The sequence below is a fragment of the Eptesicus fuscus genome, chromosome 20 (assembly GCF_027574615.1).
Source record: "Eptesicus fuscus isolate TK198812 chromosome 20, DD_ASM_mEF_20220401, whole genome shotgun sequence".
In the NCBI taxonomy this organism is placed as follows: Eukaryota; Metazoa; Chordata; class Mammalia; order Chiroptera; family Vespertilionidae; genus Eptesicus; species Eptesicus fuscus.
In genome coordinates this window covers 38071852-38097176 of record NC_072492.1, presented here as the reverse complement: position 1 = coordinate 38097176, position 25325 = coordinate 38071852, and the positions used below count along the sequence as shown (strand labels likewise).

Sequence of the window (25325 nt, the reverse complement as noted above, 5' to 3'; positions counted from 1 at the left end):
GAACTGTGGTCTGTCGTGTGGGGGGTGCTAAAGCCCTGTGCCAAATACTAAGGCTGCAACATTAAAGAATTTGATAGGTAAGATTCTGTATGTTGGAATATAATAGCTACTTCTTGTATCCACCAGGAAGGTGGAGGCTACACTGAAATGGGCTCATCTGAAATCCGGAAAGGAAAAACAGCTTTGCCAAGGAAGGCCTTCCCAACCTGTTGACGGTTGCCAGTCATCTGGAGTCTAGAAAGGCTACATATGCAGAAATTTCTACTGCAAGCTAAAGGTAGGGCAAGCAGAGTGGGAGGTGAGAGACGTAGCGGCGGGGGGGGGGGGGGGCCGGGTGGGGGGGCAGGTGGGGAGGGGGTGTGTGACAACAGAGTCCAACTATGGCCCTAACTCCCCCTCCTGCCCTCTCAAAGGAAATATTTGTCTGCCCTTCTTGTGAAGGTACATAAATATTTCTGCTGGGCCCTAGCCGGTTTGGCTTAGATGTTAGCGCATTGGCTGAAGGGTCTCAGGTTCTATTCCAGTCAAGGCCACATACCTTAGTTGCAGGCTTGATCCCAGGCCCTAGTTGGGGCCTGTGTGGGAGGCAACCAGATGATGTGTCTCTCTCACATTGATGTTTCTCTCTCTGTCTCTCCCCTTCCCTTCCATTCTCACTCTAAAATCAGTGGAAAAAATATCCACGGGTGAGGATTATCACTTCTGCACAGTGCCCCACCTGTGCAGGGGCCAAGATGGAAGCGGAGGTCTCTCACCAGAGGCCTTGGAGGTAGGGGTGTAGGGATGATTGTAGTATTGAGGCCTATGCTAGGAAGCACACATTCCCAACCCCAGTTAAAATACAAGATGTATAATTGGACAAGTTCTTTGTTTCTGGTTGGTTAGCCCATAGAATTGACAGAAACAAAACCCAGAAACCTGCTATTATTAGAAGGGTGTTGCATTGCCAACGAAACCACAAGACCAGCCCAAAATGGCCACTGATTGCTCAACACCGCGGGCAAACCCCAGGCTCTTACCTCACGTGGACAGGAGGTGGGCAGCCCCCAGAGAAGGGCTCTTCCCTAGCACATGCATGTGTCCATGGTGGGCATTCCCCTGGGAGGTCAACCAGGAGGATGACTAAGGATCGCAGTCACACGTCAGATTGTCAGATTCCGAAAGCCTCTCGACACTGCTTAAGGATGCAATCCCCGTTCTCCCTTTTCCTCCCAGGGGTCTTTGTTCTGTTACTCTGTTCACAACACTTGTATTTAAGGAATGTTGAGCTGGTTAAGCTTCTCATTTGGCTTTGGATTGCTGGACCTTGAGAAACAGTTTAGTGTAAATGAGCAGGTTTTGTTTGTTCCACGGTGCTGGAAGTCAACAGAAAATGGGGACACCTTCACTGTTTCTTTGGAGACCAAGGCTGTGTGGATGGTGATGGTGTTAGGGGAATGGGGCCCTCATAACGGGAGGGGATTGTAAAATGTTGCCTGGGAGGACCCTCTGTGTGTATGTGTATGATGTGAAAGTCTTGGCCAAAAGGACTCCTCCGTTGCATTCTCCTTATTATATAAAAGCCATTATGGCATACAGAGTGTTCTGACTGGCCAAGCTTTGGCTTCTCTGTGTCAGCTCAGACTCCCAACCAGAAGATGGTTCCGATGGGTAGAACATCACCCATCAAAGCATGGGGTAAGATGAGACCAGAGGAGTAAGCAATACATGCTCACTGAAAAATAAATAAAACTAAAGAAAGGTGCAGAAAATACAAAGGAAAAGTACCCATTCCTAAAAACATATGTTAATCCCATTTCCTCTAAGAAATCAGTTAGCTAATGGAAATGTATCTTTCCAAATATTTGCCTTTGCAAATATATATGTAGATATGGCTTTAAAAATACAATAATAGCATTTTATGCACACACTTTTGTAGCATATATGTAGAGTGTGTACACATATATTAGATGTAGACATATATACCTTTTGTACATACTATTATGGACACTTGTCATAGGTATAAATGTGTGTTATCCTTCTTACTGACTGCAAAGTATTCCATTGGTGGGCATCTCAACCCTCTACTGCCTTAACCCTTCACTGATGGATGTTTGCATTTGCTTGCTGTTTATAAAGCATGCTGCAAAGAATATCCTTGTGCCTATATATTCCTATCCTTTGATAATGTTGCTACAAAATAGATTCCTAGAGATGGAAACAGGGCCAATGATATCTATGTCAGATAGAATGTGCATTTTAATGTTTGCTTAACAGGAGTGTCTAATTGTACTCTAAAGAGTTTGGCCACTACAATTCTAGACTAACTTGGGGTATTAAAATTAGATTATTTTAAACAAAATGAAATAATCATGGTTCATAAAAATTAATATGTGTTTGTTTTCCCACAAGTCTTTTGGATTTCTCCTTCTTTGGCAAAAAGGACCCTAACTCAGTGTATATTTCTTATGACTCGGGCAGTCCATCTGTTAAATAACTCAGCTTTCTCAGTAAACATAGAAACAGAACCCTGCTTCACATGTAGACTGGCTAGCTTTCCCTTTCACATTAGCCATTTATTGTGTGGAGCATGGATTGAAATAAAATAAGGTACACTGTACCTGTTACCATATGCAGATATGCACCGCATTTGAAAGAGTGGTAAATCCTGTTTGACTATTTCCGTGATTCTCAGCTGTTAACATGCACGAGGAAAGCCCGATAAGCTTGGTAGGAATACACATTTTCAGGTCCATTTAAACATTCTGATATGAGTGGTTTAAATGATCATTGTTCATGAAACAGAGTGTGGGATCTTATAGGGAAGGTGGGGAGGGTAGGTGCGTGGGAGGTAATCAACCAAAGACCTTGTATGCAAATATGCATAACCCTTGGACACAGATAATAGGGTGGAGAAGACTTGGGGCAGGCGGCAGGGGTGGGCTGGAGTGGGTCAATGGGGGGAAAAGGGAACATATGTACTACTTTCAACAATAAAGATAAAAAAACACACTCATTGCTTGTGATTTGAATATAGGTAGATTGCATTTGGGAAATGACTTGGCTACTGGTTAAGATCATAGTGTGTAGTTATAGCAAAGTCTAGTTCAGTAATCAGTTGTGCCATTTGCTGTGTGATCTTGGCCAAGTTGCTTAACTTCTCTGAGCCCTAGCCCCAGTTTACTCTTCTGTCAGTAAGCTATATTATCTCAATGTGAAGCTTGAATAGACTCTGCAATGAAAGTGCTGAGCCTAGAGTAAGTCTCAAATATGTTAGTCATTGTTATTAAGAAAGTTTGATTTATCATAACTACGTACTGTGAATACCCTTCTTAGTGGTATCCATTCGAGTGTGAATTCTCCTAGAGCATGTACAGTATGAATTAATTTATAAAATATTCATAATTTCAATGTTCCGGAAACGTGGCTTCAGTGTCAAGCAGAGTGTCTCTGTGGTAGCCCCCTTCCATCTCTCCCAATTTCCCTCCGTTTCCCATCTTCCTATTCTTTGCCTATTATTCCTTTCAACCAGTGGTTCTGATTTGCCAGATAAAGAAAACCAAACTCAGTGCCAGTTTACTTTAAAAGAGCATCTTTATTATTTCTCCAGGCTGAACACAGCACCGAGCAGAAACGTTTAATACATACATGTCAGTCTGGTGGCTTTGGCACCACCTCTGCCCAGAACAAACTGATGACAGTCACTCAATTGTTACCAATCACAGTGCAAGTGAAGGGGGAGGGGAGGGTGGTGAAGAAGGTATCCTGAGATCTCTTGGAGCAAATAGTCCCAAACACAACATGACATTAAAAATAAATTACAAAAATTAAATAGTATAAATAAGCTGAAATTTAAGTTAGGAAGAGTCCTAGCGTGTGGGTGTTGGCAACAGCCAGCCCACAGGAGAGGTAGCTGTGGAGGTGACGGGGGCGTTCCAAGGCTCCAGCCCCTGCCTCCTGTTGGTCCACTGAGGTCACTGGGTTCCTCGAAGCTGCCAGGCCACTCAGGCATTCAGCTCCAGGTCAGCAACGTATTCCTGGACCCAGTCCTCACTGGGGTTGGCACAGACCTGCCGGCCTCTTTTGGTTTGGAAGCTGTGGAGAGGAATGGAAGGGTTACACATTGGGGAGTCCAGCAGGGGAACCCTGGGCCCGCCTTGGCCCTCCACCCCACTCTGTGCTGGGCAGCTCAGGGCCTCCTCATTCTCTCAGGGAGCCTCCACCTATCTCAGTTCACAGAGCGGTTCTCACTGGCTCAGGGAGCCCCTCAGAGGATCCTGCTGCAGCCTCCTCCTTCCCCTCCCTGCCCTGACTCTGAATGCCCCTGGCCAGGTCAGGCCACGCCTCAGAGACCTGGGCCCTGCACAGTGGATAGGACCTCCTGGAGGACGGGGCCCTTCTGTGCCCCTGGGCACTGCCCCCACTCCACATCCTCTCTATCGCCCCAGGGATGGGCAGGAAGACTGGCACTTACATGACACCAGGCTGGGAACACTGGCTGCTGGTCTCAAAATAGTCGACGATGAATTTACGTGGAATCTGCCGAGGCGCATAGGTGAAGCAGCAGGCGGTCGGGGTGTCAGCACCAACTGTAGAGGAAGGGACAGAATGAGCCTGCGTCACAGCTCAGGCGAAAAGGCAAGATCTGAGAGCTAATCCCTGAGAGGGTGAGGAAGACAGCCTTGCTCAGGGCGTGGGCCTGGGAGACAAGGTCACTAGAAAGCTCTGGGCATTTTTGCTTAGAAAAATCCCTGTCTCTGTCCTTGCTTCTGAATGTACCCTCTTTCTCTTTGAGTCTTCATTGTGGGCACTGTCTTTCCTTTTGTGATCCAGACATCCAAGCAGACTGTTCTCTAATCTCATCTCCCTTCAGGCCATTTTGTCTGATCAAGAAGCCATACCCCAGCAAGAGAGAAACCTTGGACATAGCTCCTATGACATCCAAGGAAAGAGCTCTTGGGGGACCTAGAATGAGTTAGTTGCAGAATAACACCACCGGGAGGTAACGAGACTTGGATTCTGTCTCTGGTGAACTCGCTTGCTTAGGTCTCTACTTTGCCATCTGTAAGATGGGACTATTGCTCTCCTACCCCACGCTGGCTCTCAGATATGGGGACTAGACTAGTTAACACCCCTTTCATGAAAATACAAGTCTTACAGAAAAAAAAGCAAAGATTCTTTATGGCCCTTTAAGAGGTTCTGTTTTTCCTCTGAGGCTCTCAAGACCTCAAAAAAAGATGTTTGTGGTCTGACCATGGCCAGAGAGCAGGGATACCCACGGCAACAGCACAGACTCACCTGGTACAGAGAAGACCTGGCTGCAGAGGGCCATGGTGCAGAGGAGGACGGCCAGGGCAGCCCCGGAGACCTTCATGATGCCGAGCAGGTGGACTGTGGGCTCGCTTGTCAGGAGAGCAGAGACGGGAGCAGGCACTCGCTGCTGGCTGCGTCCTTCTGCTTTGTGAAGCCATCTCCCCTGCGCTTTATAGGCAGCCCTGTGGATGGGGAAATGGAATCCGGGGGTGAGGTGGGAAATTTTTAAGCATAGGCTGAGTGTTGCACAACTCAGGGTCCTGGGTGACCACAGGGGTTCAGGATATCTAAGAATAGCTTCTCTGAGCTGTAAGTCTGAGCCCACAACTCATGACTTGTTCTGGTTTCTTATGAGGAAATGGTTTCCCCCGAGAGCAGGAGGAGAGAAGAGTGTCTTCACGCCGGGCTATTCTTAGCTGGTCCCTTTCCATAGAAGCTATACATGAACTCTCCAGCCCCGTGCAACCCACAGGGCTGAAACGTCTGTGCTTCCTCATGCTCAACCACTCAGATGGGGTAGATGTGATGATGTTGTGGAGGGTGGCACAGCCTCGTTTGCATGCAAAAAACTGAAGTAAGGAGTCCCTGCTAGAGGACTAGGAAAGATGAGGTCATGGTTCTGCCGTTTGTCCACTCATCTAAGAGTCATTGAATGACTAGGGTCAGTGGGTTAAATACTAGTTGAGGATCGTAAAGAAACATTAGATGTGGGTGTTAATATGTCAGGAGCCTAAAAATATTTATACCTGGTAACTTGAAGAACACATTTCTAGGAAAGAGTTCTAAAGAAACCAACCCAAATATGGAAGCATCTTCAAACATGAACATATATCTGACCCATCATCATTTATAGCTACAAAATAAGGAGACCCAAATGTTCCTCTATCAGAAATGATAAAGTAAAATATGACATATCCACTGGCTTGTTTATTATTAAGCCCTTAATCTGAATGGAGTGTAGTAGAATAATATCAGTTACAAAAATGTAAGATGAGCCCTGGCTGGTTTAGCTCAGTGGAAAGAGCATAGGCCTGTGGACTAAAGGGTCCTGGGTTCAATTCCAGTCAAAGGCACATGCCCAGGGTTGCAGGCTCGATTCCCGGTGTGGAGCGTGCAAGAGGCAGGTGATCAATGATTCTCTCTCATCACTGATGTTTCTATCTCTCTCTCCCTCTCCCTTCCTCTCTGAAATAAACAAAAATATATTTTAAAATATAAGATGGGGGAGGGGAGAAATGTAAGATGAAAAATTATACAAATTGTACAAGATGAAGAATTATACAAGTATATACACTCATATGACAAATATTGTAACCATATACATGCATATGCTAGGCATAGAAAAAATAAAAAGCATTGGATTTAAATGTCCCAATGCTGCAATAGTACTTATATATATGTATGAAAGATCTATGGATGAATATTTTTCTTATTTTTCCCATTTTTCTGCAGTTTCCTCATTTAAAAAATATATTTTTTTATTGATTTCAGAGAGGAAGGGAGAGGGAGAGAGAGATAAAAACATCAGTGATGAAAGAGAATCATTGATCAGCTGCCTCCTGCAGGCCCCACACTGGGGACTGAGCCCACAACCCAGGCATGTGCCCTGACTGGGAATTGAACCGTGATCTCCTGCCTCATAGATCGACACTCAACCACTGAGCCACGCCAGCTGGGCATCGTCTCAGTTTTTTAACGTGAACATATTTTACCTTCCTAGTCGGCTCACAAATTTACAAACACATTTTGTTTTAAAATATATTTTATTGATTTTATTACAGAGAAGAAGAGAGAGGGATAGAGAGTTTAGAAACATCGATGATAGAGAAACATCGATCAGCTGCCTCTTGCACATCCCCCACTGGGGATGTGCCCGCAACCAAGGTACATGCCCTTGACCGGAATCGAACCTGGGACCTTTCAGTCCGCAGGCCGACGCTCTATCTATTGAGCCAAACCGGTTTCGGCCAAACACATTTTGTTTTAAAGCATTTACAGCAACACTGGTTGGAAAGTAGGTTGTTGTTGATTGTTTAATTTTAATTTGAGAGAAATATGCCAAGTTTCTGTCCAATGGCTTTTGCTAAAACGAAGTCTTGATTTCCATGTCTCCGAACTATTTTAAGGAACATGTACAATATTTACATAAATAATGCCAAATTTAAAGCAGTTTTCTTATTCTTTTTGATTCATGTCAGTGGTGTAAAAGGGCCTACTTTTTCAGTCAGGTCTGTACGGTTTTTCCTTCTCCATTCTTTATTATTTTATTGTTACATAATAAAAAGGCATAAATGACATTGTATAGTGAGAAACAGATTTAGTTCTTCTTGATGGTCTTTGTCCTCTAGATGCCCCTGGTCTACTGGAAGGCAGGTAGAACATATATAAACAGGTAAGCACAGCACTTAGAAGAAAGTGCTAAGATTCCTGGGGCGGAAATAAATGAAAGGAGGAAGAAGCAGTGACCTCCCTGGGGAGGGCTGAGGAAGGCTTCTTGAAAGGGATGGACTTTTGGTTGGGTCCTGAAAGCGACACAGGATTTGAACATACACGATGGGGTAGGCAGGGGTCCAGCTGATGCAGTCACAGGTGGAAAATTGCTGGCTCAGAAGGAGAGAGCCGACAGTGTGGCTGCACACTGGTGGAGCAAATATGGACAATGGAGCTAAATTGGGGCCATTTCAGAGGGCTTAGAATTCCCCCCAAAGGGGCTAGAACAACGGAGGAAACGTACATAAGCAAAGTGAGACCACCCCTTAGGAATTCTGTCCCTCCTGTGTCTGTAGAGTTCCTTCTCTGAAAACGTTGGCTGTGTTTCTATCCCATCCCGGTGATTGCTAATGCCGGTCCTGAGGGAGGTGAAGCAAAGACGAGATCAGGACAACGGCCGGCTTCACTGAGGCTTGAGCATCCAGGTGTCATCCCTTGTTACTGTCAGTTCCGGAAAACTGAGTCTATCGCTTGTTTCATAGGAAACTCTCAATCACAGATAGTGCGTCCTCCTCACCCCACCTCCTCTGCCCAGTTGATACCCTCAATTGATATTCTGAATTGTGTTCCCTCCTTTACTTCTTGGGGGAAACCCCCTTCATACTTGTGATTCAGTATGTGAGAGCTGGCTTCTATGAGTTGGGCAGGGCAAGAAAAAGGAAATGGAAAGTGCTGAATCAGCCACTTTCTGATAATGGACTCTATCATCTACTCCATGATTACAGCACTTACCACGTTGCATTATATGCATTATTTATGTAATTTTCTCTTCAAAAAATTTAGACCGTCCTGTTGACTTCAAACCAAATTTATACCATGTCTCATTAGTGGATTTAAACCAAATCCTAGCACATGATAATTATAACATGATGAATTTTCTGACATAGTATCTATTTCTTATAATTTTGTTTATTTTAATAAAGGTGATTTATTGAATATAAAATTCTGTCTTAGTAATTATATGTGTAAGATTTTTCCCTATCAGTCCTAAAACCAGGAAATAGCCCTTTGTCATATATATATATTTTTTTACTCAAATTGGAAAATAACATACTTGTATGCAAAGTGTGTACTTACTCTGCATGTGTTGATTGAATAATGTGAGGGAGCCTTAGGATGGTTGAATTGGTTGTGAAGGGTCTTAGAAATTTCTAGGTGGAAAACTGATGTTCCCATGTGAAATGATTAGCCCAGGATCACACAGATAGAATTGGTCAGTTTTATATTTCACTGTCTGCATCATTTAGCAATGTATCCCCAGTGATAACCACAACGCCTGGCACATAGTGGAGCTTAATAAAAATTTGGTGAACAAATGTACAAATCGCTGATTTAATTAACAGTATGTGTTATGTCCTAGTCCCACTATGGAGTTGAAATACTAACAAGAAGGAAAGGTCAGAAAAGCCATGGAGGCAAGGTCTTGATCTTTGGGGATCAACCAAGGTCTCTTAGGCAGTGGTGGCAGAAAGTAGCCAGCCGCCAACACGGTGGATCCTCAGCACGGAGGGGCTTGATTTGTGCCCTAGATTCCTGGCTCATTCCAGCCTCTTTGAGGCCCCCTCTCAGTCCAGCAGAGCACCCCAGCCTTGAGTACAGGGAATTCTGGCTGAGCAATTCATGTTCTGCAACATCACTGCTTGTCCTCATTGCTTCCCAAGCCCTGGCCCTGCTGGATTGGTTCCCTTGCTGTTTCTGGCCCTGCAGTTGCACTTCCCCGGGTGTCAATCTCAGTTCTCTCCCTGTGACACTGGGGGCTCCATGGATGGGTTCACTAATATTGATGCTCCTGTTTGGTCCAGCTCAGCCTCCTTTTTTCAGGTGTGGCCCGGAGTCAGGTGGCAGCAGGCGTGGCTCCACCTTTCTTGTAGGTAGAAACAATGCCCTGGGCCCCTTTCTAGCATCCTAGAGGGACAGTGTCTCTATGCAGCCCCCTCCCTCTGCTTTTCTATCTTGAGTCCTTGTCATGCTCCTCTGGCCATTTTTTTTGTGTGTGTGTACAATAGATCAAGGCATATATCTGGGCATTGGATTAGATCCTTCTCCCTGTTCCTACTTCTCCTCTGCATTCTCTACTCAGTAAAAGGCATTCCCTCCTACCTAGTTCCCAAGCCAGAAACCTGGGAGTCACTTTGGGCTAGTACCACCCCCTTTTACCTCCTTCACCTACAATGGTCCCCCCCCCTCCTTATCTGTGGTTTCACTTTCCTTGGTTTCAGTTACTCATGGTCAATCATGTTCCAAAATATTAAATGAAAAATTTAATGACAAAAAATTCATAAGTTTTAAACTGTACACTGCCCTGCTCCATCCCACTGGGGATGTGAATCCACGCCATATACACTGCTGCCATTAGTCACTTGGTAGCCATCTCAGTTATCAGAATGATTGTTGGTATCAGTGTGCTTGTGTTCAACTAACACTTATTTTGCTTAGTGTTGGTTCCAAAGTGCAAGAGTAATGACGCTGGCATTTGGGATAAGCAAAAGAGAAGCTGTGAAGTGCTTCCTTTAAGTGAAAAAGTATGCATGTAGTGTAGGCAAAATCATACAGGGGCTGGCAAAAGGAGGTTTACAGTTGTGAGGACATGAAACACAGTTTATTCTTATATTATGTACTAGAGGCCCAGTGCATGGATTCGTGCACTGGTGAGGTCCCTTGACCTGCCTGTGGGGATCAGGCTGAAACCGTCTCTCTGACATCCCCCAAGGGGTCCCGGATTGTGAGAGGGTGCAGGCCAGGCTGAGGGACCCCACCGGTGCCTGATCGGGGCCGGGGAGGAACTGCGGGAGGGCTCCAGGGCATGTCCAGCTCATCTTGCCCAGTCCCAATTGGTGGGACCCCAGCAGCGAGCTAACCTACCAGTTGGAGCATCTGTCCCCTGGTGGTCAGTGCACCTCATAGCGACTGGTCCAACAGTTGAACGAAAGATCAGACACTTAGCATATTAGGCTTTTATTATATAGGATTTATCCATATGAACAACTAGACTAAGTATATGTAGGGTAGTATTGCCTGAGGCTTTAGGCATCCATTGTGGGACTTGGAATATGTCCCATGAGATAAGGAGGGGACTACTGTATTCATTCACCGACTCTATTGGATTTTGAAATTAAGTGTATCTGCTTCTCACCATCCCCACGGCCACAGTCTTAGGTCAGCCCTCCTCATTTCTCCCCATGACAGCTATGAGAGTGTCCTGTCAACTGGGTTTTCTTCCAGTTTGCCTCTCAAAGCTGTCCCATCATCACACAGCATCCGAAGTGACTTTGCTAACGTGCAAATCAGTCTCTGGCTCTCTCTGTTGAAAATCCTTCAAATACTCTGAGTTGTTTCCAGCATGAAACGGAAGCTTCTTCATGACCTGACCTCTGCCTCCCTCTTTGGCCACATCTCTTGCCACCTTCAAACTTCCTGGAAATCAAGACTCAGCCCTCCGAATGCCATGCAATTCCTTAAAAGTGCAGGTCTCTTTTCTGCGTTTTAGGAATGAGGTGTCAACTTGGCACAGCACAATTTCCCCTTCTTGTAAATCACAGGGCAGAGTGAGTAATACAAATATGGGTATGACAGCTGCAGAGATAATATTTGAAACAAATAAGGAAAACCACTATCTAATTCCCTTAACTTTCTAAGGAAAAGAGAGAAAGCCATGGATTCCACTGTTTAAAAGACATGTAATATGTAAAACTGAAAGACATTTTACATCATAATTATAAAATTTTGGCTATTATGCTTTTTAAAAAAATATGTATTTTTATTGATTTCAGAGAGGAAGGGAGAGAGAGATAGAAACATCAATGATGAGAAAGAATCGTTGATCAGCTGCCTCCCGCATGCCCCTCCCTGGGGATTGAGCTTAGACATGTGCCCAGACTGGGAATTGAACTATGACCTCCTGGTTCATAGGTCAACACTCAACCACTGAACCACTGTGGCCAGGCAGGTGTTAAGCTTTGAACATAAATTTGTAATAAGCACATTTTCCTTTTCTGATTTACTTATACTCTGGAGCCAGACCTCTTTTGGGTCATTTCCAAATCTATCATGATTAGCTGTGTGTTCTTCCGTAGATTACTTACCTGTCTGTGCTTCAGTTTCCTAAAGTGTGACAGGAGAAAATACTAATAGGACCATATACATTAGCATCTATAAGAGAATTAGAACATTGTTGGCTCATAAGTACTATGTATTAGTTACTATTATCATTACTACTGAATATTTTAATTAATCTATTTTATACATTTTTAAAAGTGCAGGCCTCTTGTTCTTTGCCTGAATACCGGCCCTCCCCCCGCCTTCTTTTCCTGGCTAATTATCCTTCAAGTTTCAGCCCAATATATAATAGAGAAAAGTTAGAACAATCTTAATGGACTGACCTAAGTAACATAATGGTTAAAGATAAATTTTGGCATAAAATTTTGGTATATCCATGCAATGAAATCTCATGCATGCTAATTTGGAATCACTCCAAGTTGACACCTCATTCCTAAAAAGCAAAAAAAAAAAAAAAAAAAAAAAAAGAGACCTGCATTTTTAAGGAATTACATGGCATTCAGAGGGCTGAGTCTTGATTTCCAGGAATTTAAGTTTTTAATGACAGGGAAGAATATAAAGTAACAATATTAAAATATATTAGCTCAAGAAAGACTATTAAGTATCATTCATAAAATGCAAAACTACATACAGAATGTTGGGTAATTTTTGCTTTCTTATGATTGGCTATATTTTCTAAATTTTGTACAGTTATGTGTATTTGCTATTGAAAACAAAGCAAACTAATAAAAATTTTTACATGACATTTTGGGGAAGCCTTTTTTAACACTTCACCACTTTCCAAGTGGGAGGGGGTGTAAAGTGCTTGCTTGTGCCTGATATGGGGCCTGTCACATAGCAGGTCCTCAATAAAGTGCTACTAATTTATTTTCCTCTCTTGCTGGATGTTCCAGCCTGAAAAGAGCTAGAAACAGGCATAAAAGCATTGTTTGAAGGAAGTAAGATGCTTCATAAAGAATACTGAAGGTTTTTTTGAACCTGTCACTACCTTCCACGCTTGACCGCACAAGAGCAGGCTGTGGTGGGTGTCGAAGGCCCTTTCCACTTTAAGAAGAGTGGGGCTGGCTGGCTGAGGGGTGGAGTGTGGCCGCCCTGATGAATTGCTTCAACTAGTTACTCTCCTCCAGACACCATCTTGAGCCCTGCACTTTGGATAATGGTGTCCTTGTTTCTACAACCCCATTCCCCCCAAGTGACTTGGCAACCATATTGGCAAAACCAAAGAATGTACTTCTTCTTGGTTTATTATGTTGGCAAAATGACCATGTATTATATCTTGCTATGGACTTCCAGTCTCATGAGTTGCTTGCAGGGGATTCTCTAGTTCTAGGCATTCCACCTCCTTGTGACTAGTGCTCTTGGCCCCAGCACTCAGTGGTCTCCCCAACACTCATGCATCTCAGCACTGTCTTTCTAGGAGAACACAGATCGTCAAGATTGTCACCTCTGTTTCCTGCTCCTCAGCAGCTTTGCAGTCTCTTCTGAGAAGCTGATACTTTCAGAGGTTCCCTACCTGTGCCATCTCAGAGGGTCACACCTGTACAGGAAGTTGGTCCTTTATGGACCTGTGGTCCTACCACACACCCTGTGTGACCTTGATCCAGTCTTTTAACTGCTTTAGGTTTTGTTATCTAGATTGGTATCTGATAAGACCATGGACATGGATATGCTGGGGGAAATGAAAAGTACTAGGCCCTTTGAAAGGTCCTATTTCTGCTGGGGTTGCCAGTCCTGCCTGCAGCTAACAGAGACTGGGAGGACAAGTGACAGAACTGATGTGAAAGTGCCCAGAATAGAGCTATGAGCACAGTGCCAGTTAAGGTTACAGAAGGAGAAAGCTCTATGTTCCCATAAGTGAGGGGAAGTGAAAGGTTTCCCTGCAAGAAGAGAGTGGGTGACCCACTGAATGCATTTGGAGCTCCCTGGAGCCATGATCGACTCCTGCTATCATTTCTCACACCCCTGAGCTGTGGAAAGAGTGAGTTCTAAAATAGTATCCCTTAAATAACACCACTGGGTATGTGGGTTGAGGGCAGGCAGGGGAAGAAGGGGAATTATCACCCCATCAGGGCTGGGGAATCACATTTTGAGTAGAATGCCCACTTCATTCTTACTTCACTTAGATAAATGGAGTTCACATCCTGAGTCCATGTTACCTATCACACCCCCTCCCATTAAAACTGGTAGTTTGGGCTGCCTCTGGACATTTATTAAACAAGTATTTATTGAACACCTATTGAGTACACAGAGATAGGCATAACACATATTCTGCACCAAGGAGCTCACTCTCCAGTGGGGGAGGCGATCAAACAGATGTTTCAGGTGATATGATGGTGCTAGCTCAGGAGCTGTAGGAGCACAGAGGGAAGTGCCGAATTCAGTTGGAGGAGAGGTCAGGGAAGGCTCTCTAGAGAAGATGAGCACTTTCCTGTTGTGTATCCAAGAGGCATTTGCTATCATTCTCTATCACCTATTGCTTAGAAATGGCCTCAATGGATAAATCTTGGTGGCCATATTGATTTAGCTAAACATATTAATACAAGCCCTTAGTGCTCTTGGTGTTGAATTTCTCTGGTGTGAACACAACATTATTGTTGGGACCTTCATGAACAAAACATTTTTCCTCCATGAGCCAAAGGTTAAATCAAGGCTAAGAAGCAAAAGTCAACAAACTCATTGTGTGGCTCCATGCTGACTCATCACCCATTCTTATCTATCATCATTCTCCTAATGCCCCAGAGCAGGTATCTTCAAGCTCCCTCCACAGCTTGAAGATCAGCACACCCCACTCACTTAGACAGAGGTCTCCACAGCAAGCGCTCCTCCTCGGCACACAGTGGGATTTAGACTTGGTTTGGAACTACGCGTCTACAGCCGAGGGAAGCTCTGACATTTTGTTTCTTCCTCTGATGTGACACTTACTGTATTCCATCTCATGGGATAGTTATTTCTGTCACTGTCAACACCATCACTAGACTAAGAGCTCTTTGAGGGGAGGGATGGAACTTCATTCGGCTCTGCCTTCCCTGACAAAAAGCAGATGACTTCTAAACTGGGTTGAATGGAAATGGAAAGGATAACAAAGTCTGTGTAGATCCCAGGGAACACAAGACACACCCTCTTTCCCTTAAAGTAATGTCCTTGATACACGAAGATGGAACCCCACCAGTCAGGAGAGACCATGAGAGATTCTGGCATATGTGATATGAGAGATTACCGAACATTCGAGCTGGGTGTAGGGGTCTTGGTAAAGATCAGAACATTTGAAGGAAGACTTGCACAAAGAAAAGGGTGAGGACGGAAAACGTGGAGGAAAGAGGTACAGTGTGTATGTGTGTGCGTTGTGGTGTGTGTAGGCGATGGTGGAGGCAGTGATGCGAGGTCGATGACATTGTGCTTTATTTAGTGACCCTGAAGTACCCCAAGATGCTGCTCTGCCCTCCACCTATCCCATACCTCTACAGCACCCAGGGGGCCTGGTTTCCTGTTTTCACTCTTCATTCTTCTGTCTCAGAACAGAGGCAGGTAGCAAATGTGGAGCTGGGGTGAGCAGGTGGGCCAGAGTGGTTGGAAGGTAAATAGAGATATTGATACAGTCGTCCTAATTCCCCTCTGCATGTACTACTGTATTCCTGGACTTTGTGAACTTCACCTAATCACCTTCAGATCAGCTTCAGGCCTCAGGACTGCAGCCCTCCCAGAAAGCACCTGGAGGACCAGGCAGGGCTTTATATGAACAAAAGGAACTCCGTGTGGATGGCTGGGAAACACCACATGCTTAGATTACATGTTCTATCCATAACATGATAAATTCGTTGCTGGGGACATCCAATCCCATTTATATATTAGAGGAACATTCTTTATTTTTTCTTTTTCAGTTTCAGTTGACATTCAATATTATTTCATATTAATTTCATATGTACAGCATAGTGGTTAGACATATGTATGTGTGTGTGTATATATATATATACACATATGTCTAATTATATATACTTATACATATAATTTACAAAAGTAAAAAAAGATGAAGGGATTAAAAAGTACAAATTGGCAGTTACAAATCAGTCGCGGGGATGTAAAGTATAGCATGGAGAATTAGTCAATACTGTAATAACTATACATGTCTCAAGTGGGTCCTAGACTTATTGGGGTGATCACTTCGTAAGTTATGGAGGAACATTCTTTATCTGGGTTTTCCAAACTTGACTCTTACTTATTTCTTTCCTTTTCTCTTATGGGTCCAAGTGAACATACTGGAACCTTTGCTTCTTTTTCCTTCTGTCCCCTCTTTGTTCTAGGACAGACTGATCCAAACTCCTGTCCTGAATTCAGCCCTAATAAGATGGTTCTTTGTGTATACCATAGTCCCTGATCGACAATAACTTCTCCCTTTGTGTTCACATTCAATATTTGGGACAACAGAGCGAAAAGTAAGTGGATTTTTGAGTCAGAAGAATCTCATTTCAATCTTGGCACTGACACTTAAGATTGTGGCCTTGAAATTATCAGTGAACTCTCCTCTGTTCTTCGATCTTTATTGCCTCCGGGAATAATCACACCCCTGCCCAGGGTCAAGGTAGGTTTTGATGTTATGTGTATAAGGCAGCTTGCCCAGTGTCTGCCACGTTGTGCCTGTTCAATAAATAGGTCAGTGTCCTGCTGGGCCCTCTGCGCATTCAATGCTGGACTCATAAGGTCACTCAGCCCTGCAGGGGGTCCAAGAATCTGACATGGAGTTCTAGTTCCCCTTTCCTTTTTGGGGCCAAGCTTATGGCAACTCTGGAAGGACTGACATGAAGCTTCTGGAGGTGACAACCACCAAGAACAGCATGGTTGTCTTGTCTACAAGTCCCTTCTCGCAGGTGTGAATGCTGCACCCTTCCTCTTGGGTTTACAATTCTCTCCTTGGTCTTGGTCACTGCCGTTGGTGTACCACTTCCCTCGAGGGTGCAGCTCACTTCTCCCCTCCCCCTCCCCCTTCTTTCCACCATGATGACATCGCCCCGGGGGAAGAGAAGCTGTGCAGAGCTCCTCACTCTCAGCTAGCTTCAGTTTCCTTCTCGGCACCATGACATCATCTCTACCCTGGAAATTCCACTTGCCCTCCCGTGCTCCCACCTCTGTCTCAGTCCTCAGAGTTCCTATAAAGAGGGGATCCCAGCTCAGCATCAGCACAGAACACGGTCGGGTTCTGAAGCTTCTGGGCTCTTCAGTCTCACCTCCAGGACAGCCTCTTCTCTGCCGAGACCATGAAGCTCTGTGTGACTGTCCTCTCTCTCCTCGTGCTCGCGGCTGCCTTCTGCTCTCCAGCGCTCTCAGCACCAAGTAAGTCTGTTATTCCAGCTCCTGCTTCTAGAGCCCACTTTTCTAGTTGGGGCTGGTCCAACAGTGGCATCTGGGGATGGGACAAAGGGGAGATTTTTAAGTAATCTGCTGTTAAATGTAGTGTCTACTAGACATCCGGTAATATTCAAGTTTCTGTTTTCTTAAGAAACAGTAACCAGTAGACTTGTTCAAGAAAGTCCCCATCTCTCTCTGTGTCTTGGTTTCTCATCTGTTAAATGGAGTTAGATGTTTGCTCTGAGACCCAGTCCAGCTCCATTATCTTCTCTGAGGATACTATGTTCAGAAAAAGGCTCCTACTCAGGGTGGATGGGATTAGACAAGGTACCATATTTGGGCTCAAATAGCTCCACAGAGATGCCCCTTGAATATTCATAACTAAAAGCCGAAGGAGCAGAGTCTTGTAGAGCTTTGATCTCACCTCTCCTTCCTTTCCAGTGGGTTCCGACCCTCCCACGGCCTGCTGCTTCTCCTACATCCTGCGGAAACTTCCTCGGGACTTTGTGATGGATTACTATGAGACCAGCAGCCTTTGCTCCCAGCCCGGTGTGGTGTGAGTATCAACTTCTGGCCTTCTCTGGAAAGCAAGGGCAGGGCAGGGAGAGGATAAAACAGGAGGCAGACAGGTCTGAGGGCTGAAGCCCTCCCAGAAAGGAATAAGGAATAAGGAATAAGGTCTTATTCCTGTTGAGTCTGGAGAGGGCAGGGAGGGAATCAAGGGACAAGATTCAGGGGGAGGACATTTCTGGGGAGGAAATTAGCCAGATGCTAGAAAACTAGGGAAAGTAAAAAATGTCACAGGAATGTGGGCTGATTCTTAAACCATACTTAGAAAAACACATAGTAAAGTTATTTCTAGGGGCACTAGGGAATGAATGGGAAGATATCGTCATGTTGATTATAAAACTCATTGGTTCCTAATCTGGGAACCAAATTAGCTGAGGCCACAACTAAATCCAGGTTGGAAGTTGCAAGGAGTCTGCTTCCAGAGCCACCCCAGAAGGGTCTTTCTACCCACTAGAGCTGTCCAGCATGAACTGTGGTCAGGCAGAGGGAGATATCTACCACAGACAAGGTCCCATTCGGTTCTAATCTATCCATTCCTCCTTCCACAGATTTCAAACCAAAAGGGGGAGACAGATCTGCGCCAACCCCAGTGAGCCCTGGGTCCAGGAGTACATTAATGATCTGGAACTGAACTGAGCCGCTCCAGGCAGAGGGGCAAGTCTCCAGGGAAGGTCACCTGAGCCTGATGCTTCTCCGTGAGACCCACCTTCTCCACCTCCACTACTTCTCTCAGTAGTCCCTGTTCCACCTCTCAATTTAATCTTTATTATGTGTTGTTATTATATTTTGTATTCTTTTCATAATTTATGTTGGTTTTGCCAAAGGACACATGTCCCCCATGGGGATGGTCCACCATCATTTTCTCTGCTATTGCGGATACATGGGTAATGCAATTGATTCCATATGTTTTCATAATAAAACTTAAAAAATATATGCAGATAGTTTCTTTGTGTTTTAATTTGGTCTGGTGCAAAGGGAATTGCCTGGTGTTATTAATAGGGACAAACTACCATTTCCAAACACTATAGGAATGAGCAATTACTGAGGACTTCATATGGGCTAAATGCTCTAAAGACATGATCTCACTTAATACTTTCACCAAGGATTTTAACACCCTTATGAATTTGGGACTCTTACCTCCAACTTCACAGATAAAAAACAGAGGCACAGAGGTAATGTGACTTGCTAAGGCTTGTAGGACTGTTTGGAGAGCACTATGAGGGGATGATCCAAAAGGACAGCTGTGATGCTAAGGGTTATCATCTCAACATCTGATAGAGAAGTAAACAGCAGCAGCAGTATGATATAGAGGCAAGACCAGATAGTTCAGAGTTATAAAAATGGGCCTCCATCATTATTAGCATATCACTAAGAAAGTCATCTTGCCTTACTGGGTCTCAATTTTTACACCTGTAAAGTGGGGGCAATATTATCCACTTGGAAGGACTATTATGAGGTTATTAGAGGCCTAATGCTCTACAGCAGCGGTTCTTAACCTGTGGGTCGAAACCCACAGGTTGAGAACCGCTAGCAAGGTCGCCTAAGACCATCGGAAAACACAGATACTTACATTACGATTCATAACAGTAGCAAAAATTACAGTTATGAAGTAGCAACAAAAATAATTATATGGTTGGGGGTCACCACAACTTGAGGAACTGTATCAAAGGGTCGCAGCATTAGAAAGGTTGAGAACCACTGCCCTAAGGGGTCCCGGATTGCGAGAGGGCGGTTCTCGGTTGACGACCCTGGAATTGGGCTCCCTCTCTGGTTCTGGGTGTGTTACCCGAGAACCGCAGTTGCCAAGTCACTGCAGCACAGCAGCTCCTGCATGGACCGTCTGCCCCCTGGTGGTCAGTGGGCGTCATAGCTATTGATTGGAGCATCTGCCCCCTGGTGGTCATTGCGCATCATAGCTACCAGTTGAATGGTTGGACAGTTGATCGGTAGGATGATTGCTTAGGCTTTTATATATGTAGATTGTAAAGCACCCATCACAGGGTCTGGCATCGGGAAAATTCTCTCTTTCCCACTCCGAGCCTAGCTTCTTCACTTACAGTGGGCATTGTGTCTGTCTTCCTGGTGCCATGATGTGGATTAGATTAGTTAGTGGATCAGCAGCTCTCTAAACCCAAAGCCAAGGTGGAATGTTATCATGAGGACAGAAGAAGAAGTCAGATTTGGTTCTGGAGCATGAGGGGAGTAACCTTCAACAACCCTTCAATAAGAACTATTACATGAGTCGGAACAGAGCTCTGAGATTGAATTACGTGCACCAACAAGCTTTGATCGACAAAACACAGAATTGTAGTCTATTAAAGCTGGAAGGAACCTCTCAAATGGTCTCATCCAACCCCCTCATACTATAAAAACTGAGGGCCAAGGACTGAGAAGAGAGAGTTGCCAAAGGCCACCCAGCAAATGGGTGACAGAGCAGAACTCCAGCCAGTACCACGTCCCAGGTGAGTCCCCTTTTCTGTGCTCCCTGTGACATGCCTCTGTGGTGCCAAAAAGGACAACTCACTGTGAAAGGAGGGTAAAGAGGGCAACCTTGTAAAACATTTGAGAGTTTTTAGTCCAATGCAAAAGCAGAACTGGGACTCTACCTCTCTGGGGCCAAACACACACAATTCCCTTCTTTGCCCAGCCATCCACATCCCAGAGCCCCACTAGAAACCTCCTTTAGATTCCACAGAGACTGAGAGAAGGAGGTTGGGGGCAGAGCTGATCCGAAATGGTGTGAGAAGAGGCTAGCAAACAAAGAGCCTGACTGGTCTTGGCTTCTGCTTTCCATCTGCCTAGATCCGAGCTATTCCATATATTAATCACTAGCCATAAGTGGCTATTTACATGTCAATTAAATTTATAATTCAGTTGCACTAGTCATATTTCACATACTCCCTGGCCACATGTGGCTAGTAGCTGGCTCCCTGCTGGACAGCAAAAATATAGAACATTTCCATCATGGCAGAAAGTCCCATTGAATGGCACTGTCCTAGGGCCTAAAGGGAATGAATGGAGGAAGTTGGGGTGGCTAAGTTAAGTATTTTGAGAGGGAGAGATTATCCTAGATTATCTGTTTGGGCCCTAAATGTAGTCATAAGTGTCCTTAAATGAGGGGGCAGAGAAAGATTTGATGACAGAAGGCAAGAAGGCAGTGTGACAATTGAAGCAAGATGCTACGCTGCTGGCTTTGAAGATGGAGGAAGAGGCCAGGAGCCAAGAAATGTAAGAATGCAGCGGGAAAAGCCAAGGAAATGGTCTCTCCCCTAAAGCCAAAGAGGGGAAGCAGTCCTGTTGACACCTTGATTTCAGCTCAGTGGAACAGATTTTGGATTTCTGACCTCCAGAACTTAAAGAGAATCAAATGTGTGCTGTTTTAGAACATCAAGTTTGTAGTAATTTTTTTTTACAGCAGCAATAGGAAGTTAATACAATCACCAACTAAAGAGTCACTGGCAGTGGCTCCCTCCAGCTCGATGTGGAAGGTGATGGAACATTGTAGAAAGTGAGACAAAATATCCTGAAAGAGAAACCCAGGATGAAGTGGACACATTCCAAGATGATGTACTATAATGGGATGAGACATCTCAAGAGGAGGGTCGGCATTGGCAGCTGAAAATGAATACTGAGGCTTTATGAAGGGCACAAAACCCATCGGCCAGGTTAAGGGGAAGCCTGCCTCTTCTTGAGACTCCCGTGACCCTCTGAGGATGGAGGTGGGGCGACCTTGAATTCCTATCTGGAAGATTGCATCCTCTCGTTTGTCATAGGAAGACTAGAGCAGAGCTGTGGCCTGTTTCTGGCTTTATTATTAGAGAGGGGGCAGTGGAATCCTTTTCCTCGACACCTCCCTGCCCCTGAGCAAATTATAAGGGGGGAACAATCCCCCAGAAGCTGCAGGAGACCTGGTTACTCTCCTGAAGAAATGCTTCACCCGGGAATCATAAACAAAAGCATGGAGTCCTCTGGGTGGGGCAATGTGGGACTTCACCTGTTGCACAATATGAGACTTTGTTTTTTTCCTTTGTCTTCTTTTCATAAAACTTCCTTTTCTTACCCTGAGGCCAGGGAGCTGGTGTATCCTTACTTGACTTTTCACTTGAGGTTTCTCTGGGTTTCTGGGAGGAGGCCAGAGCCAGGACAGGGGCAGAGGCTACTGTTGGTGGAGCAGCTGCTGGAAGTCAGGCCTGTGTTTTTCTCTTGCAGTGTCTGCCTCCCCAAGTCCTCTTTCCCTATAGGAGGGAGTCTGTTTCCTTATGCTCTGGTTTATGCAAACTCTTGTCCTCTCCCTAGCTCAGCCCCATCCAGAATCTTCATGAACAATCCCATGCCAGGCATCTTCCTCCCAGGAGTCCAGGAGCTGAGCAAGCAGAAGCAGGGACCAAGGATGCAGGTTGAGCTGGGGATGATGAAAGGAACCACAGTTCTTCCTGATGGCTGAGCTCAGCGGCCACATGGCTGACCTGAGCTCCTTTCCATACTCACCCTTCCCAGACCCAAGGGACTGGTCCTCTCTCTCTCTCTCTCTTTTCTAGTTGTTTCCACCTGTGCTCCCTTCTTAACACCTATTCTATTGGGTTCCACGGAGTCTAAGCAGACTGAAAATGGGAAAAGGTAGAGAAATTGAGAAAAAATTGTGACTGCACTTTTATACTTTTTAAATAGTGTGGACAGAAAGGGGGCCACATATTAAAGCTGACAAGTGCCAGGGAGGCCTGCGTGACGGGCCTTACAAACTCAGAGGCTGAAAGTAACCACATAGGAGGATGGTCTGAACATTAAAATTCCTAACTCAGAGTGGGTCATGGCTGGTGGTCACATCCTAGGCCTGTAGCTTCCTTGGAAAAGATTAATCTTCACCTTTAAGTGAGCCTGTCGATTGTCTTAGTACAACGAAGACAATAGACCTTGGAAATGTCAGAGTGATTATCTTTTCCAGACTCCTCTAAGGCACAATCACACAACCAGAGCACGAGAGCACATTTGTTAGCTTACTGCCCAAAAGCCATCTCTCTGTGCTATAAATGTGAACTATCCTGTACCCACCGTTTTGCTTTTTATCTAATCTCAGAGATTTCCCCGCTTTGCTTTCTCCTGCCCCCTTAATCTACTACCAGTGAATTTCATGTAATACTCCTTACAGCTCCTCCTTTTATTCCTAATGTATAAAATAAGCTGCAAAACTGCCATTCTCAGGAGCATTTTCTCAATCTGTTGAGATTCTGCTTCCCGGCAGTGGGCATCAGTTTGGCTCAAATGGAGTGATAAAAATTATCTACAGGAGGCTGGCCAGCAGGGCTCAGTGGTTGAGTGTTGACCTATGGACAAGGAGGTCATGGTTCGACTCCCAGTCAGGCCATATGCTCGGGTTACGGGTTTGATCCCCAGTGTAGGGCAAGCAGGAGGTAGCTGATCAATGATTCTCTCATCAGTGATGTTTCTATTTCTCTCCCTCTCCTTTCCTCTCTGAACTCAATAAAAATATATTTTTTAAATTATCTACAGATGTAGACGTTTCTTACGTTGACAGTAGTTTCATTTGAGATATTTGATAATTGCGTAACATAAATTTATTTAAAGAAAAGAGAACGTTACTATATTTTTTTTCCCCTTAGGGAAAGACAGGCTTGATACTAACAGGATGGTGGGGAACTCCTCCCCACCCCCAATAGTTTTGCTATCATGCACTCAATGGTCTTTAAATTAATAATTTTTGAATAGGTAGCAGTAGATATTGTGTAAAATTTCAAAACATATCCAACAAAAGATAAACCTCCTTCCTAGCTCTACACCCAAGTATCTAGTTCTCTTCTCTGGAAGCAATGAAGGCTGCTACCGTTCTTTTATGAGTCCATTCAGAGATTCCATAACCTTTTAAAAGTGTCAGGAAATGGAACAACAAAAGCCAAACTAAGGAATGCCCAAAAACCATCAGGGCCTTAGGTTTCTAGCCTTTATCCTAAGGGTGCTTTAAACCTCTCCTTTTGAATGTCTACATTTACAAAGTTCTTGCTAATTGTACTCTGGGACAAATTTAATTCTGACATTAGGTTCCTCAAGCATTGCAAAATACTACCTTCTCTTCCCTTTACTCAACTTCTCATGGCTTCTCCATCTACCACCTAATGTCTAAGAAGGTCTAGCCCTAGCAGAGAGGCTTGGACCTGACAGTCGGAGTAGTAGGGCAGGATCAGAACCTGTACTCCCAACAGTTAGCACAGTGAGCTGGGTTCGAGGAGGAACTTGCTCTAATACTTGGTGCTGTGAGCAGGATTCAGAAGCAGGTGCGGTTTTGAGGAGCGAGTGCTCCCACACATACCAAACACATGAAAAAAATGCAAAAAAAAAAAAAGTCACCTTTTGAAGATGATGTTAATTAAGTGATAGTGGTCCTGTCACTTGTGGAGAGGGATTAGGGAGTCCTCCCCTTGCCCACGGTGCTCTGGAGGGTTCTTCTGCAAGTTCGTTGGGGCTGTCCACCTTGGCCCCACTCACTCACCAAGGCCATGCTACTCAGCAGTCTGGCATCTGGCCAGACACCTCGGATTTGCATTTGGGCTTGCTCTTTGTTGTGCTCTGTGCTGGTTGGGCAATGGATCTCCACCCTATACTGCAGCGGTTCTCAACCTGTGGGTCGTGACCCCTTTGGGGATCGAATGACCCTTTCACAGGGGTTGCCTCAGACCGTCTGAAAACACAAATATTTACATTATGATTCATTAACAGTAGCAAAATTACCGTTATGAAGTAGCAACGAAAATAATTTTATGGTTGGGGGCAACCCCACATGAGGAACTGTATTAAAGGGTCGCGGCATTAGGAAGGTTGAGAACCACTGCTGTCCTGGGATGGCATGTCTTCTTCAGGTACTCTGGCCTCTCCTTTAGACTGAGGGGTCCTGGGTGCTGTACCCTTTGAGCATCCAAAGAGTCTGAGATGCTGGGTGTGAGCTAACTACCTGGCATGGCCGGTGTGGGCCCTCCTCTCTTGGCTCGCTTGGTGTTCCTGTGCTCTTAGAGTACCCTATCCAGGCCTCCCCATAGGTGCTCATGAGGTGCTTGTCCCAGATCTGACCACCAAGGACAAAGCAGGCTTCTCTTCATTCCTATAGTCACTGGAGTTTTACCTCTATACACCCTTCTCTGAAATTCTGTAATTAGGATAAGAAAGAGGGTGGGCTTCTTACTCAGGCCCCTGTGCAACTGTTAACAGGGTTTTCCTGTAGTTCAGCTCATTGTAGCTCACCCACACAGGCCTCTCTCTAGGGACCTCTCAGTATGGAGCAGGGTAGGCTCAGAGACCGCCAGCCATCAAGAGTGGACCCTGTCTCTCAGTCCCCAAGGGCCCTGCCAGCTTGTGATCTTTGAACATCCATCTCCTCAGATGAGCGACCTTACTACCCACTTTTGTGATTAGGGGGTGGTCCTCATTCCACCCCTACTTAGGGATCTCAGCCCTGGGATGGCTCCAAAGCACAACCCGTTCACCATCTCTCCCAGAAGCACATTGAATCCCTGGAACGGGACCTCCAGGAGGCACCAGATGGAATAACACCTAGCTTTGTAGAGTAAGCT

At 45.1% G+C, this 25325-nt stretch overlaps 2 protein-coding genes across 2 annotated transcripts; one reads left to right on the top strand and one right to left on the bottom strand.

Moving 5' to 3' along the window:
* Positions 1 to 3554: 3554 nt before the first annotated feature.
* On the bottom strand, positions 3555 to 5429 carry LOC103297028 (C-C motif chemokine 3-like). Its single transcript, XM_008153653.3, has 3 exons — positions 5278 to 5429; positions 4454 to 4568; positions 3555 to 4074 (listed from the first exon to the last, which is right to left on the bottom strand). The coding sequence occupies exons 1-3, from the start codon at positions 5351 to 5353 to the stop codon at positions 3984 to 3986; spliced, it is 282 nt and encodes a 93-aa protein (XP_008151875.1). The 5' UTR covers positions 5354 to 5429; the 3' UTR covers positions 3555 to 3983.
* An 11541-nt stretch (positions 5430 to 16970) lies between these two features.
* On the top strand, positions 16971 to 18672 carry LOC103297026 (C-C motif chemokine 4). Its single transcript, XM_008153651.3, has 3 exons — positions 16971 to 17163; positions 17620 to 17734; positions 18297 to 18672. Exons 1-3 carry the CDS (start codon positions 17088 to 17090, stop codon positions 18382 to 18384), a joined length of 279 nt encoding a protein of 92 aa, XP_008151873.2. The 5' UTR covers positions 16971 to 17087; the 3' UTR covers positions 18385 to 18672.
* Positions 18673 to 25325: the final 6653 nt, after the last annotated feature.

Excerpts from the sequence above, each read along its gene's own strand:
- LOC103297028 (XM_008153653.3), bottom strand. The coding sequence starts at position 5,353 with ATGAAGGTCTCCGGGGCTGCCCTGGCCGTCCTCCTCTGCACCATGGCC. Across the intron at positions 4,569-5,277 it reads CCAGGTCTTCTCTGTACCAG|TTGGTGCTGACACCCCGACC; the intron begins GTGAGTCTGTGC and ends CTTCCTCTACAG. Across the intron at positions 4,075-4,453 it reads TGTTCCCAGCCTGGTGTCAT|CTTCCAAACCAAAAGAGGCC; the intron begins GTAAGTGCCAGT and ends TCCTCTCCACAG.
- LOC103297026 (XM_008153651.3), top strand. The coding sequence starts at position 17,088 with ATGAAGCTCTGTGTGACTGTCCTCTCTCTCCTCGTGCTCGCGGCTGCC. Across the intron at positions 17,164-17,619 it reads TCCAGCGCTCTCAGCACCAA|TGGGTTCCGACCCTCCCACG; the intron begins GTAAGTCTGTTA and ends CTTCCTTTCCAG. Across the intron at positions 17,735-18,296 it reads TGCTCCCAGCCCGGTGTGGT|ATTTCAAACCAAAAGGGGGA; the intron begins GTGAGTATCAAC and ends CTCCTTCCACAG.